This window comes from Megalobrama amblycephala, linkage group LG1 (genome assembly GCF_018812025.1).
Source record: "Megalobrama amblycephala isolate DHTTF-2021 linkage group LG1, ASM1881202v1, whole genome shotgun sequence".
In the NCBI taxonomy this organism is placed as follows: domain Eukaryota; kingdom Metazoa; phylum Chordata; class Actinopteri; order Cypriniformes; family Xenocyprididae; genus Megalobrama; species Megalobrama amblycephala.
In genome coordinates, this window is record NC_063044.1 from 67,492,904 (window position 1) to 67,509,532 (window position 16,629).

Sequence of the window (16,629 nt, forward strand, 5' to 3'; positions counted from 1 at the left end):
TAAACTTTTCTTTTGTCTTGATTTGATTTAATCTAAAGCTGTGGCTGGAAGTCAGTTGTAGTTGCTGTGTCTATAGTAATGTATACCTTTTTAGTTATCACTGAACAAACATGGCTTGTGTAACACATAAAATAATTATTTTGTATTATGATAACATTTATTTAAATATCTTTAAAATAACAAATCCGATAGCCTCGTAGGCAGTGCTTTAAGATGTAGTTTTGTTGAGCTTCAGACGACCTGAGTTTGATTCCCAGTTCATAAATAAATATGTCAGGACCAGTGTTGGGAGTAACACATTTCAAGAAACGTAATCAATTACTTTTTTGAATTAACTAGTAAAGTAACACATTACTTTTACATTTACAACAAAATATTTGAGTTCATTTGTTTTCCGATGTATTGACTGACAGCTCTTCGTCCCCATAAGGGATTAGACACTGGGTGAGGCCTTCTGAAGGGAAGTAATGCATTTGTGTAAGAAAAATATCCATATTTATTTTCCGCTAAACCTCCTTCCGTATTCAACTTAGGAAGAAAGCGTAACTGACGTTGCATCAGTTAAACTTTTTCCGTAAGTTGAATATGGAAGGCAGTCTGGCGGAAGCTAGATATTCGACTTTATAACTTGTTAAATATGAATAGTTGTCTTACAAAAATGCATCACTTCACTTCAGAAGGCCTTTATTAATCCCCTGAAGCCACGTGGAGTATGTTTATGATGGATGGATGCACTTTGAGATTTGTAATCATCGGTCCCATTCACTGCCCTTATAAAGCTGGGATGTGTCAGGATGTTTATTAATATATCTCTGATTGTGTTCATCAGAAAGAAGAAAGTCATATACACCTAGGATGGCTTGAGGGTGAGTAAAGCTTAAGGTAATTTTCATTTTAAAGTGAACTAATCTTGTTAATGGTCAAGAGCTCAAATAAAGCAAACACTAATCACTATAATGGTAACTTCAAGCCAAACATGTTTAATTAAACATCAATATCAAAACATCTGGTAATTCTCAATAAGTGCTTCTGTAGACATATGACAGAAATAAGGTCAAACTGGTTAATTATGAGTGTAATTATGTGTAGTGGCTGGAAGTGACAGTTGTAGTTCTTGTGTTTCTGCTCTTCTCTTTTTTTCTGTTTTTGTTGTTTCTCTTTCCTTCAGTGATCCTGCTTGTTAACAGCAGGTGCTCATCATAACTTAAATATTCACTTAATTATCTCAGTGGATTTTCCTGTGGGATTGAAATGGTTAAAGGTGTAAGATAAAAAGACACATCCACAAACTGTAGAAAAAACAGTAATATACTGACAACATTGTTGCCAGTAGTTTACCGTAAAATCAAGAGGAAAAAAAAATACTAAATGCACTTAGTAGAAAAAAGTTATATGAACTTAATAAAAGGAGAGTAAAAGCTGAACTGAAGTGTTATTTTATGTTTTTTTTTTTTTTTTTTTTTGCACATAATGATTACTAGCACATTATAAATATTAGTTTATAAACTTAAATGTTACTTGGCCCAATTAGGGCAGTTAGTTTCTGCAAATGAAATGAGTTAACTTGACTTTTAATTTATTGCAGGGTATATTTACAGTAACATATTATAAAGTAGATTATGGTAAAGAACTGTACAATCAACAGTAAATCAATGGCAACAGTGTTGACAATTTTTACAGTGTATGAAAAAAAAAACTTTTTGAATGATCAGTCATTCTTTTGTTTGTTTTGTTTTATTTGTTTTTAATTTTTTTAATTCAGCCAGGAAAGAGAGAGAGAGAGAACACATTCATCCTGTCATATCTGTTTTATGATTATTGATGCTATTATTAGTAAAAAAAAAAAAATAATACATTTTTTTCTAATTATAACAGAACTGAAGTCAAAATGTGTTTCTGTATAAAAAAAACATACCACTCACCACTGCTATGTTCAACAATATACAAGTATGTATTCAGCAGATATCTAAGTCTTTTATCTAAAGTGACTTGCAGTGAATTAAAGCTGACCGTTTGATCAGTGTGTGTGTGGAATCAAACTTGTGAGCAGGCTTGCAGATCCATACAACACGATCTGATGAAATGAACAGAGTCTCGGTGTAATCTCTTGCAGGACAATGAACAAACAGTTGTCAGGAATCACAGATCATCTAAAAACTAAAGAAAGAGACGGAGAGAACAGAATACAAACATGTCCAGCGCAGACAACAAAGGTGACAAACACAAAGCAGTGTTTCGAATGATTGTTCTAGAACTTTGTCATTTAATTCTGTCAATAGAATTTTAAAAAGTATTTAGTATATTATATTATAATATATAATAAGGAAATTTCAACATGAAGTTTAATTTAAGGTTCAGGAGTTACCTTACCAATGTGACCTTTTTTTCCAGGACTCCGCTACCCTCTTCCCTTTCTCTCATCTCATTACAATCTTATTTTTACATTTACAAGGATGCTTTTTCTGTGCTCCAGTCAAGTCATAAGCTTGAGACCTACATCTTGGACAGCAAGTCCAATATTTATTATGCTCAAGGATATGAACATGTGAATTTGTGAAACTATTTCTTTATTACTTAGTGAAAGCTCAAATTTGTTAATTTCCTGAAGGCAACAAAACTGACAAACTCTGAACTGACTGTTTTGTAATCTGATCTCACACTTTCCCTTTGACTGATGTTTTCTGTTGAATGTGAATCTTTTGTTTCATACAGTGATTGTTGCCCAGAATCCTGCTAACAGGAAAAGATGGAGCAGAGACCATCCTCCTGCGAGTAAGTCTTTATATTGATAAACAAATACATGAAGTGGTGATAACAACAGTATGAGGGACCGTCCTTGAGAGCCCCAATCACCTGAAAAGGCCAATGGAATGCGAGTGATATTGGTGTGCAAAATTTGCATGCGAGGCCATACCCATGCATATGGGTATTTAAGGCCAGCCGCATGTAAAATGCACTTCAGTTTTGTTATGAGGAGCCACATCACTGATCAGTGTAGAGTTGAGACCTGATGGACACACGTCTCTGTTCTGTTCCCTCCATCAGGGAACGTGGTTTACCATCTGTCGTTCATAGTTGTCATGTCATGGTTATACTATCTGTCATTCACTACGACGTGGCATAAACACAGTATGGGGGTCCCCATACTAAACGCCACAGCTACTGTGCCATGTAACGAGGCAAAGCGGTGCAAATGCGGGCAAGCGACTGTGTGCGATATCAAGGTTACCCTTAGGAAGGAGACTGCAGCGAGATGGGGCAAGGTCCATCATGTTGGGAGTCTCTGCATCCCAAAAAACCTGTGACTTGTGGGGCACTTGAGCATTGACCTTAGTCGGAGGGCCCACAGTGGCTGTGTATGGTGGTGTGTAAAACACTTACCGGAGTGTTGGCCTGGAGCATCAGGCCATAGGGAGGCAAGGGAGTCGGGTCCACCGAGGTCCTGATGCAGACTTTCAGTGTGTTGCTGTTGTGAGAATGAGGGCAAAGCACACCAAGAGAAGGAACTTGACCCAGGGAAAGAGGAAACTGTTATTTTTATATTTTCCTCTATTTTTTTTTTAGAGGAGGAGACGGAGGGAGACGGGGAGGAGGAGGGTTGCCGGGAAAATTTGTCAATGGAATGACGCGTTGTTTGCAGCTTATATAGTATGCATGTAATGATGATTGACAGAACTGAATGTTTAGGCTCCTCCCGAACCTATGTTTGGAACTTGATTTAGTTCCAGATCATGTCAATGTTCAATTCACTTAATTTTACAGTGGATTCATTTTTAAACAAGACACAGTTTGGTGCAGATTATTACTTCTAAATTAGGATGTTTTTGATGTAAAAACCTTGTTGACATTGTAAGTTATTACATGCCATACCAGAAGTCTAAAAACATGTTTTATGCTGCAGTGAGGATTGTTCTGCTGGGGAAGAGTGTGTCAGAAAACAGTGGAGTGGGAAACTTCCTGTTGGGACGAGAAGCGTTTGACAGTGAAGCTCCTCCAGATGTTGTAGAGAGAGTCGGAGGAAGATTGAAGGACAGACACGTGATGGTCATCAACAGCCCTCAGCTGTTCCAGACAAACATCTCAGATCATCAGATCACACAGACAGTGAGAGAGTGTGTGAATCTGTCTCATCCAGGACCTCATGTGATCGTTCTGCTCCTCAAACATGATCAGTGTTCAGCAGAAGATCAGGAGTGTGTGGAGAAGGTACTGAAATCTTTCTCTGAGCAGGTTTATCAACACACCTTGGTGCTCACCACACAAGAGCCCACTGAAACCAATGACATCCTACATAAAATCATTCGGAAATGCTTCTACAGACACTTCAGTCTTCAGAGAAGCAGCTCTCCTGATGATCTTCTGCAGATGTTTGAGGACATTGTGCAAAACAATGATGGACAGCACCTAGATTGTGCTGAAGATGAAGCTTCACAGTATTTCACAATGAAGCAACAGGACACAGAAAGATGTAAGTGTACTGATATTTGATGTTTCTAATGATAAATGAACATTTTTTAATTTTCTTCTATTAGTTTCAGAGGGTGTGAAGCTTAATCTGGTTGTGTGTGGGAGTGACGGGACATTAAAATCCTCCATATCAGAGCTGATCCTGCAGCAGACAGAAAGAGACGTGAAGCTTCATGGATGTTTGATCAGTCTGGTGGAGCTTCCAGCTCTCAGTCGGCTCTCAGAGGAGGAAGTGATGCGTCAGACTCTCCGCTGTGTGTCTCTCTGTCATCCTGGAGTTCATGTTTTCCTCCTAGTTATTCCTGATGCTCCACTCAATAATGAAGATAAAGCAGAAATGGGGGAGATCCAGAGGATATTCAGCTCCAGAATCAACAAACACATGATGATCCTCATAATACAGAATTCAGAGCATCAGACAGCAGAACTCTGTGAAGAAACACAGTCTGTCATTGAATGTTTTGAAGGAAGACATAATTTCTTTGGTCCCAACACACAAGTGTCCACATTGATGGAGAACATTGAGCAGATGATGGGAGAAAACAGAGGAGAGTTTTTCTCCACAGAGACATTTCTGGAAGCACAGATGAAAAAACTGCTGCAATTTGAAGAGATGAAGAAGAAGATCGACTTACTAGAGACAAATTTACTGTCACAAGGTAATGACCAGAAAATCAGTTTACCACTAGAAAAATGACAAAAAGACACACACACAAAAACAAACAAACAAAAAAACTAGATGTGACATTTACAAATGGTTTTTGTGACCAATCACAAAACTACTAGATGCAAAGGTTAAGGATGCAAAAATGGGTAATAGGTCAAAAGCACAGAGTAGACAGTCCAAAAAATTATAAAGTCCAGAGTACAGGCAAACAGAGAAATACAGGGAACAAATAGAATCCAAAAAGCAAGACACTGGAGTACAATGGCTCAGAAATGCAGTTATAACAAGTACAAGTCTTAGTTAGCAATGATTGACAGAATTGACCAGGCTTTTATAGGGTGAGCTAACAAGGTTAATGAGACACAGGTGGATGTAATCAGGAATGATGAGTCCAGGCAGTGAGTTAAGGGAAATATAGTCTGTGATAGAGAGGCAATAGTCTGGGGTGGAGTGCCCTCTGGTGGCAATCAAGCACACTCCAGCTGGAGATTGTGACACCTGTAAGTTGTCTTTGTTTTGTCTCAAGATCCACACCAGTAATGTTTTTCAGTATAATTCCAGTCCCCATATACTATCAATTAACAACCTAGGATGCAGGGGCGTTTCTAGAGTTTGATCAGTACTGGGGCACAGGCACCCCAAGAATTTTCCCAAAAATGTATTTAAAAAAAAAAAAGAAAAACAGTCTTGTTTTTACAGACTTGCAGGTCTTCAGAGTCGAGAACAGTGGAAACCCACCTGTAGATGGTGGCAATTCACATTTTACTGGGTCATTGAACCATTCATTCAAATCATTCTATTCGAAAATGTTAAATAAGGAATGAAACACGTTGCTCGAAGAAGCGCAACGATTCTGATGTGCCTTTTTTTTTTTAAGCTTTTTTTTCCGTTTTTTTTTTTTACTGTGCATAAAATGTAAGTTTCTTAATATGATTGTTTGTTGCACTGTTCAATAATATAACACATTTGCAATATATTCAGGGATAATCAGCACTCTTGCTCATGTGGTGTTGCTTAATTATCATTAAAATAAATAAAAAAATCAGGAACTGATTATTTTTTGTCCTCATAATTTGAATTTTGAGGACATTATTTTCAAATCCTGGTGTGCATCAATTTAGAGTTTATTAATAGAATAATCCCATTTTGAGAAAGAAAACAGTGGAAAATTAAAACAATTTGATAAGAATAGTGGTTTGTAACACATACAGTTTACAGTTAAATTAATTATTGAAGGTTTTCTAAATTAAAAATTTGTTTTTTCTTGATATAAAAACTTTTGTGTTTATAACCTGTCAAAATAGTACCCTCACCCCTGTCAAATTAGAGCAGAGATCAACAAGCATTATTTTAGCAGTTAACAAGCACAAATCTATCGATTAAATCTGTGCCATGTAAATTGGATCTGGAAAATGGGATGTCCTTATTCAACTACAAATTCATATACTATTCTTTATCGCCGCGTTAAGCTGGCAGTTACCTCTTCACAGCCACAATCCCATATCGTCTAACTGCAAGTTGAGGATTCTGCAGCAAAAAGTGAAGGAAGGAGGAAGGGCACAGTGAGGGCGTGAGGCATTCAATGAATCAGAAAGCCTATTTTCAGACATATCTTCTGTACACTAACTCAGAAAACATTTATTAGTTTCAGTTATGAGTTGTTTTTTATTTGATTTATTCTAGATAGTTTTCATCATATGATCTTTGGTGATCGAGATCTGTCAGCAATAGCACGTTTCCGCTTGGCGAGCAATTTGCGGACAGATTTCCCTGCACATTAAATCCCCCATATGCCTGCAAACCAATGAGAACGGGGGACAGTAGTGGTGATACATAACAACAGAGTGTAGGTGCTAAACCTGTTGTGGATCCGCTTGCCTGAAACTTGAAAAATGATGGATAGTTACATGTGTATTACCAAATTTATCATGTAAGCTTTATGGTATACATCAGACAAGGGAATGTCTGGTGGCATAAATACTAATTTTTCATGATACACCAATTGTGTTAAAATGAGAGCTTTAAACTTTGCAAATTACATGTTGCTATGTAATTGCCCAGAGATGGTGTGTTACTGAACTGCTATTGTTGTTATTGCTTCAGAGGCTCCATTATCATCCCAGTCCCCAAAATAAACAATCACTGGACTTTATACAGACCTGTCAGTCTCACGTCTGTGGTCAGGTCATATAATTGTTTGAAAGACAGATGTTGGCCTACCTGAAAAACATCACAGGACCTTTGCTGAACCCCCTGCAGTTTGCCTACAGAGCAAACAGGTCTGTGGATGATGCAGCCAACATGGGACTGCATTATATCCAGCAACATCTGGACATAGACCTAGGACTTACACAAGGATCTTATTTGTGGACTTCAGTTTGGCCTTCAATACCATCATGCCTAAACTTCTCACAGCCAAACTGACCCAGCTCTCCATGCCTATGTAACGATCTTTAGTGATATTACAAGTATTTATTCAATTCATGGGTGAAATATATGAATATAATAAATCATAAATCCTTATGATTAATTATGATACATATATCGACCCAAGAGATAATTATGCACATATATTGTTAATTAATTACAACAGAGTATAATCAATTAAATATATGATTAGTTCTAGTTTAATAGTTGTTTAGAGAAACTATCCTAGTTTGTCCAGCAAACCATTAAGTTTCTCATAGACTATTATGAAAGAAATTTCATTCTCTCACCACAAGAATAAATTCCTATTATAGCATCAAAGCGTAAAGCAGTGTTGCGGAAATGAACGTAGAAGTGACTTGTTTTTTCTGAATGAGCAGCAGAACAATCGAGCATGAATATACACAAGTACTACACATATAGATAGAAAACGAAAGTAAAGTCAAGAAAAAAGAGGTGATCAAAACAGTGGCAAATTACAAACAGTTAAACCTTTGAGAGCCAGCAGAGAAATCAGTTTAAACTAATTTTAACAGGTTACCTGCATGAGTTCAGTAAGTGTGCTGTAGTTCGTAGAGTATCAGCGCGCTTGGCTTGGAGCAATTGGTCCTTTCCGGGAGGGCGTTCTCCAGCGGGTTTTCCAAAGTAAGGTTTAACTTGAGCGTAAGATAACCGGAAAAAGAAGACAAGAGTCAGTCTCCTAGGTGATGGAGGATGACGATGGCTTGACAACAGGAAAATTTGTGCAACGAGGAGACGCGTGTCATTGTGTTTTAAGGACAACAACCAGAACGCCTCCTTGGGACCGTCCGCCACTGATACGGGTGTAAGGTTTGGCGGGCAAAACTTTTCTTTGTCTTGTCTTGCGGCTTGATTTGCATAATTTATAAAGTATCAGATCAGAGTGTATTTTCTTCACAGTACCATTAAAAATAGAACAATGCATTTTACAGTAATGTGACATACATTGTTGAATGAGGCATAAAGAGAGCTTTACCAAGAAACCAAAACTGTCAGGTGGGAAAGGCATACAAGGGAAGTTATAGTTTATACTCCAATTTTATTGTTAAAATGACACTAACACAACTACAGTTAACCCACGAACTAGGGATACATATATGCAATTTGAAATACAACGGCAGGTACACTTAGGCACAGTCATATTTGTGCATACAATCTTCATGCATGTTTGTGTGTGTGTCTCTGTGTGTGCGTGTATGTGTATTCGATTTTAGTGCTGTCTGGTATGCGGACACATGGCTTGCAATAATCCAATCTGAGTTGGCCGCGGTCGTTTGAAGTCACGAGGGAGATGTTCAGAATCAGGAATCTATCGAAATAGCCATAAAACGTGTCCCGTGAGCTGTTAGTGTCCACCAGGCCAGAGCTAATGTGAGATTTACAAACAAAAGTTCAAGGAGTTGAGGCTTAAACACAGTTTATGGTGGGCCTGCTAAATTTTGATCCTGTGCAGACCTTACACCTACCCCAATCTGTCAGTGGATCACCAGCTTTCTAACAGCACAGGTGCCCTCTAGGGTTTTGTCCACTCTTTACTGCTGTTCTCCCTGTATATGAATGACTGCACTGTAAAAGACCACTCTATCAAGCTCCTGAAATTTGCAGATCACACAACAGTCATCAGACTTATCCAAAATGTTGAACTGCTGGCTGTCCGTTGTAGTCACAACAACCTGAAGTTGAACATGCTCAAAACAGTGGAGATGATTGTGGACTTCAGGAGAAACCCCCCTGCTCTCCCCCTCTCACCATCATGGACAGCACTGTGGAAGCAGTGGAGTCATTCAGGTTCCTGGGCACCACCATCTCTTAAGGCAAGAACACACCAAGTCGATGGTCGGCCGTCTGGCAGTTTTTGTTCGTCGGCCGAATTAGTTTTCTCAGTGTGTTCTGCACTGTCGGCTGAAGTTGGTCCTTGATGGCTTTTTTTCGGCTGATTCGACATGTTGAATCGGCGTCTGAACTCGTCAGTCCATCGGCTATCTGATTATTCTGATTGGCTATTCAGCTACTGCCACCTGCTGGTTTGGAAAGGAATTTCATCTTACACAGGCTCAGAACAGACTTGCTACTTGGCCATCGGCTGTCGAGCGTCGGTTTGGTGTGTCAGGGCAACTTTGGACACAGACGCTGCTGACGTGAGCCAACCCCGTAGTCTGCTTTTGTCGCCACTAGTTCGTCGACTTGGTGTTAGTGTTCCTGCCTTTAGGACCAGAAGTGGCACACTCACATAGACTCCATTGTGAAAAAGGCCCAGCAGAGGTTGTACTTCCTTCAAGGAAGTTCAACCTGCCACAGGATGTGCTGAAACAGTTCTACTTGCCATCAAGTCTTTCCTGTGTTCATCTATAACTGTCTGGTTTGGTTCAGCTACCAAATCTGACATCAGGTGACTATGATGTACAGTAAGAACAGCTGAGAAGATTATTGGTTCCTCCCTGCCTATCCTACAAGATCTTTACCCTACTAGATCTTTTATCCTGCAGACTATATTCATCCTGAACAATTAAACTCTCATGACTGTACGTTGTCTACCATAATCGTATATTTGTACACAACATCTAAAATTGTACATCTGTAAATTACATCATAATCTGTACACTTGTAAATAACATATTCATTAAATCAATTAATGTAATAATTTCTGTGTAATTTCTATGTATGTCTGCACTATGTCAATACTTTCTCCTGCACTGGAAGCTCCTGTCACCAGGACACATTCCTTGTGTGTGTAAACATACTTGGCAATAAAGCTCTTTCTTATTCTGAATCAAACACACCTGACTTGACTAAGCTCATTAGTAAAGATTCCAAGACCTCAGATGGATGTGTCGGACAAGAGAGACATTCAAAATGTGCCTAAAGCCGGGTGCACACTGTACTGCGATATATAATAGTCCTTTACGATTGTTGCCTGTCAGACTGTACCAACATGATCCTCGTGTCACACTGTGGGATCTCAGCAGTCCTATATGACAGACTGTACGACAGTTAAGACACGTTAAAAACGGATGAGCCTAGGATTATAGGAATCTTTTAGGATTCTCAAAGTTTGTCTCAGACCTCCAAATCGTGGCCAAAATTGCACATACATACCATATAACACACCTCTTAACACAACATCTGTTAAACTTGCATCCTCCCAATGCTTTAGCTGTTCATACAAAACTATATACATGCTACATAAGCAGACCTCTCACAAATACTGGGTTATGTAGAGATGAAATGATCACCCTACAAATTACATATTCAGAATATTTACTCTTTTTTTTTTAGGCTTTAAAACTGATGCACTTCCTCTTTTACAGATTCAACAGAGTGTGAAGATCTGAGGATTGTGCTGCTGGGAAAAACCGGAGTTGGGAAGAGTGCAACAGGAAATACCATCTTAGGAAGAAATGTATTTAAAGTGGAGCAGTCTTTTGAATCAGTTACTAAAGAGAATCAGAGAGAAACATCTGAAATCAATGGCCGACACGTTACTGTGATCGACACTCCAGGACTGTTTGATACTGAACTGAGTAATGAGGAGATCCAGAGAGAAATCAGCAACTGCATCTCCATGATACTGCCTGGACCACATGTCATTCTCCTGCTGATATCACTGGGACGCTTTACTAAAGAAGAAACAACATCAGTAAAGATCATCCAAGAGACGTTTGGTGAGAAATCTTTAATGTACACCATGGTGCTCTTCACCAGAGGAGATAATCTGAAGGACAAAACTATTGAGGAGTGTTTGGGAAAACCTGGATCTGCTTTGATGAACCTGATTGGAGCGTGTGGAAACAGATTCCATGTGTTCAATAATAATAATAATCAGACTGGAGACCGAACACAGGTGTTTGATCTACTGAAGAAGATAGACGCTATGGTAAAAGCAAACGGAGGGAGTTTCTATTCATGTAAGATGTTCAGAGAGATGGAAAGAGAAAAACAAGAACAACAAATGAAGATCCTGATGGACAGAGTCAGAGAAAGAGAGGAACTGATGGACAAACTAGAAGAAGAGAAAGAGAGAATGAAGATGGTGATGGAGGAAGAACGACAGAATCAAGATAAAGAGAGAAATAGAAGAGACGCTGAGGATAAGAATAGGTGGGAGAGAGAGAAACAGATTTGTGATGAACAGTTTCATAGACTGAAGAGTGAAATGGAGGGAATAATCAGAGTGAAAGAGAGAATAGAAAGAGAGAGACAAGAACAACTAGAGGATTTAGAGAAGAGACTGAAAGAAGAACGAAATGTGAGAGAAGATCAACAAAAGTATTTTGAAGAGAAACTGAAACTCCTTGAAGAACAGCATGAAGAAGAACTGAGAAGACGACGAGTGGAGTGGAGACAGCAATATGAACGAGAGAAAGAGAAGATGAAGAAGAAGTTCTGCTCTGAAATTGGTCATTCACTACAGGTGAGTGTTCAAAGAAACCTGGAGTGGACTTATTTTGTTATGTGTCAGTAATATTCTTAAAAATCGTTGCAATGCAGACAGTCATGCTGAGCTGAACTGAAGATCTGTTATGATTGAGTACAAAAGAAAAAGCTTTGATTTATTTTTATGGATTTGTCAGTGCCTTTTCTCATTATAAATACTGATGATTAAATGATTTTAAAATGTAAGGACAGTCAGATGACATGACAGTTTGTCACACCTGGCTCAACGGTGTGACATTAAGGGGAGATGACACAGCAGAGTAAACTCAAATAAAAGAATTTATTACATCCAAATTAACACAAGAACATAATCAAAACGTCAGTCAACAGGAATATCAGTCAGTATGAAATGCAAGTGATTGTCAGGACAAGTGCATGGTTGCAAAACAAAAATAATTATTGCTTTTAATAATGATAACAATAAATGTTTTAAATTATGTGTTTTAGTTTACTGTATTGTTGTCTTTTAAACAGGGAGAAATCAAAGACATTGGAACTGCAGAAGTCAGAGCAGAAAGAATACAGCATCTATTGCAAAGACTTCATCTTGACAGGCACCACAATAAACTGAGAGCTGCAGATGTTCTTCAGATAACTAAACATTCATTACAGTCTCATGAGTCTTGTGCTGAAGAAGAGCTGATTCAGACATTCATACAAAAGCTACTGATGATGAACTACAGAGCAAGATGCATTCATGCTAAAGAGAACAATGACTCATTTGAAGATGAGAGAGATATTTTTAAAGATTTATCTTTATCAAACACAGGAACGAGTCAATCTGTGCAAATCCACCCAATGGATGTTCAGATGGCATTATTTCATTGTGCTGATGGTTTCCTGAAGCAGCTGATGGTCACTAAACTGTCCCAGTGTCAGTATGCTCTGCCTCTGCTTGTTCCTGATCCATTCACACAACAGATTGAGTTTCCTCTCTGGACATTCAGACAAATCAACAAGAGCTGGAAGATGAGAATCACCAACAATCAAATCACCAGTCAAACCCAGCCGATCTACAAGGCAGAAACTCCAATGGTGTTTTTCTTCAGGTTTGGTTCTGTGTCTTCATCCAAGTCTCAGCTGATGAACAGTTTGATCAATGAGAAACACAACACGTTCTTCCACAGGAACTGCCCAGGCAGCAGCAGAACCAGAGTCCTGATGGATGGAGTGGTGGAGATCGCCTGGTTCTGCCCCTCTGGGAAAAACATGGATAAATTCACTGATTGTGTTGCATTCTGTAATCTTCATGGCGATGCAGGATACCATGAGAAACAGCTTCAGATCCTCACAGAAATGGCCTCAGTCAATGTTGTTATTCTGCCAAAACTTCAGAGGAATGACAAAAGCATGACAGAAGTAGAAAAACTCTACAAGGACTCAAAGCCACTCATTTGTCTTTTTACTGAGGATGTTTCAACTCTACCTGAGATGCAGAAAGGGAAATACAACATTGGTTTGAAAGACAGAAATCAGTCAGATGTATCTAAAGAACTCAGAAGAGCGATAAATGATTGTCTCTCAGAACCATCTTCCACTTTCAGACTTGAAGATATAACCAAACACTCAGACATCAGAGTAGATGAGGAAGACGATGATGACTGCAGGAGAGGTAGAGAAGCAGCACAGCAGATGATGAGTTTACTGAAGAAGAAAGATCTGATAAAAAATAAAGAATCAATTCTCCCCTGTCAGGGGAAACTGTGGCATCAGTGGAGTCAGAAGAACAAAGAACTACTTAAACTTCAAGGAGAAGAACAAGAAAATGAAAAGGAAACAAATAAAAAGAAAACAGAAATGAATAAAATCCGTGAACAGCAGAATAAATCTGACGTTAGTGAGATTGTAAAGTTCTTTATTACAGAAATTGACACTGGTGCTGAACATGAGATGATGTTTTTCCTTAAATGGCTTACAATCCTTCTGGATGAACAAACTTCAGGTGGACTCAAGTATAATGAAAAATGGGCATCAACTGTAAAACTAAAAGAGAAACCTGATAAATATGGACAACATCGCCCTAAACAAAATAAACATGTCAAAACATCTGAAGATCTTCAAGCTGCAGTGTTTGGTTTGGAGCACATCATGAGAGAGATTGGTCAGATCTATGAATCATGTTCATCTGTGAAGAAGCAAAAGAAAGGACTGCACTTTGACTTCTCATCTCTCCCAAGTATTGCAGCAGAGATGATGATCTCTGGATTTCCACTGGAGCTGATGGATGGAGAAGCTGATCATGTACCTATGATCTGGATCTCTGCTGTTCTAGATGAACTCATCCAGAAACTGGGAGACCAGAGAGTCTTTGTGCTGTCAGTTTTAGGGGTTCAGAGCTCTGGGAAATCCACTATGCTGAATGCCATGTTTGGACTCCAGTTTGACATCAGTGCTGGCAGGTGCACCAAAGGAGCTTTCATGCAGCTGGTCAGAGTTTCAGAAGAGATGAAACCACAGATGAACTGTGACTGTATTCTGGTCGTTGATACTGAGGGTCTACAACTGGCTGGAAGATCAACAAGACATCATGACAATGAATTGGCCACATTTGTTGTTGGTCTTGGAAACCTGACATTGATCAATATCTTTGGAGAAAACCCAACTGAACTGCAGGAGATTCTTCAGATTGTTTTTCAGGCGTTCCTGAGGATGAAGAAGGTCAGACTGAATCCCACCTGTGTGTTTGTGCATCAGAACTTTTCTGATGTCACAGCCAGAGAGAAAAACATGGAGGGAAGGAGACGACTGAAGGAGAAACTTGATGAGATGACAAAACTTGCTGCTAAGGATGAGGTCTATGATGCAGAATGTTTCAGTGATGTCACTGGATTTGATGTTCAGTATGATGTGAAGTATTTTGCTCAGCTCTGGGAGGGCAGCCCACCCATGGCACCACCAAACCCAAACTACTGTAACAACCTTCAAGAACTAAAGGAAACTATTATAACTCATGCCTCCAAATCACATAGAATGATGCTGACAGACTTAAAAGATTACATTAAAAATTTCTGGGAGGACATATTGAAGGAACTATTTGCCCCCAGCTAACAGGGAATGTTGTCGTAACTTTGGCTAACATTCTACAAGGTTCTCTCAAAGTTATGAACAAATGTTTTTCCAGTAACATTAATAGAACATTTGTTTTGAAAGTTTTGTATCTTGTCCCATAGTTATTGTTAACTATAGTTAACTTTTTTTTTTTTATTAATGTAAAGGTTATGCAAGTGTTATAATTAAACACTTTAAATGAAATCACAATATTTTCATTTGTGTTTGGTAAATGTTCTCATAATGTTGACAGAGAACATATTCTTTAAACAACATTCTTTGAATGTCCCTTAAATATTAAAGCTGCAGTAGGTAACTTTTGTAAAAATGTATTTTTTACATATTTGTTAAACCTGTCATTATGTCCTGACAGTAGAATATGAGACAGATAATCTGTGAAAAAAATCAAGCTCCTCTGGAGCTTGACAGATGACGATGATAAAAAAGCCAAAAAGAAAGAATTAGATAGAGCCCGAAATAAAACGAGGGTAAATATCGGAGCGGCTTTTCCGAGGTGGAGGGAGCTACGTGTCCTGAAAGGATTAAAAACCGATGCAGAGTTAGCCACATTTCTGCTTGACAAGTAAGTATCCCTGCTTGATTTGTTTCATTTTTTAAGAACTACACAACTAAGATAATTTCAAAACAGGCCTGCCCGTCCCCTGCCTGATGCTTCCTCTTCTCCCCGCCCGTTGACTCCTCGAAGGCGCTGTGAGTGTGAATTCCTCGTCGGAGCCCATTGACTCTGTGTCAAAACTCTAGCTGCATAACATACAGATAAAATGTCACGTGCTGTGCAAAGCAACTATTGAAACCTACTAATTCACTGGCTTGTCATGTTGCTGAAATAATGTACTAGCAAACCTTATTTAGCATTACATATCGATAGAATAATTACTTGCATACTGTAACGTTAGTTACCGTCATATTATCATACAAACTATTTATTACTTATAGAAATAGTGCATATACGTCATATAGTTACATTACATGTATTGCAAAATACGTAATGTTTTGAGGACCAAGTTTGTAGTCAAAGTATGGGCAGGCCATAGTCAATGTAAATCATATTGATGATGTTTCGTCTGTACCAGTGAATGTGCCATAACTGTTTATCCGCCTTACTAGCCTGCACGTTCACGGCAGTCTCCGTTGTGATGGGGGAGGAGCTGTGGAGGGAGGGCTGTAGCGCAGCATAGAGCAAGGGGGAGTGACCTGTGAGTTGTGCTTGTTCAAATTTTCAGGCTAAGTCAAGGTTTTCTAAAAACTCCCTACAGCAGCTTTAAGGATTACTAACTTTTTGAATGGCTAAAAATGGCTTAAGGTTGGATATTACAAAGCGAAATCCCCTGTGTTTCATTAATAACACTGTGTTCATGTGTCCACACCACAGAGTGTTAAACTGAAGCAGTGTTGGAGTTTTAGATAATTAGGTGATGACTGAGCATTAGTGATGGAACTCAAGGAAAGAAGAACAAAGTTTAAACAGAGTGGTATTGATCTTTCAGATCGGCAAGCAGGAAAGTGAAGGGCATAAGCAGTTAAATTGTCAGTCATACTTAACT

At 38.7% G+C, this 16,629-nt stretch overlaps 1 protein-coding gene across 1 annotated transcript; it reads left to right on the forward strand.

Annotated features, from left to right (window-relative positions):
- Positions 1-826: 826 nt before the first annotated feature.
- Positions 827-15,397, forward strand: LOC125280548 (interferon-induced very large GTPase 1-like). The gene is made up of 7 exons (XM_048211148.1): positions 827-866; positions 2,114-2,213; positions 2,713-2,772; positions 3,902-4,468; positions 4,533-5,126; positions 10,891-11,993; positions 12,491-15,397. The coding sequence occupies exons 2-7, from the start codon at positions 2,192-2,194 to the stop codon at positions 15,062-15,064; spliced, it is 4,920 nt and encodes a 1,639-aa protein (XP_048067105.1). The 5' UTR covers positions 827-866; positions 2,114-2,191; the 3' UTR covers positions 15,065-15,397.
- The last annotated feature ends 1,232 nt before the right edge of the window (positions 15,398-16,629 follow it).

Coding starts and splice junctions, on each gene's coding strand:
- LOC125280548 (XM_048211148.1), top strand. CDS start 2,192: ATGTCCAGCGCAGACAACAAAG. Junction 2,214..2,712: donor GTCCAGCGCAGACAACAAAG/GTGACAAACACA, acceptor TGTTTCATACAG/TGATTGTTGCCCAGAATCCT. Junction 4,469..4,532: donor GCAACAGGACACAGAAAGAT/GTAAGTGTACTG, acceptor TTCTTCTATTAG/TTTCAGAGGGTGTGAAGCTT.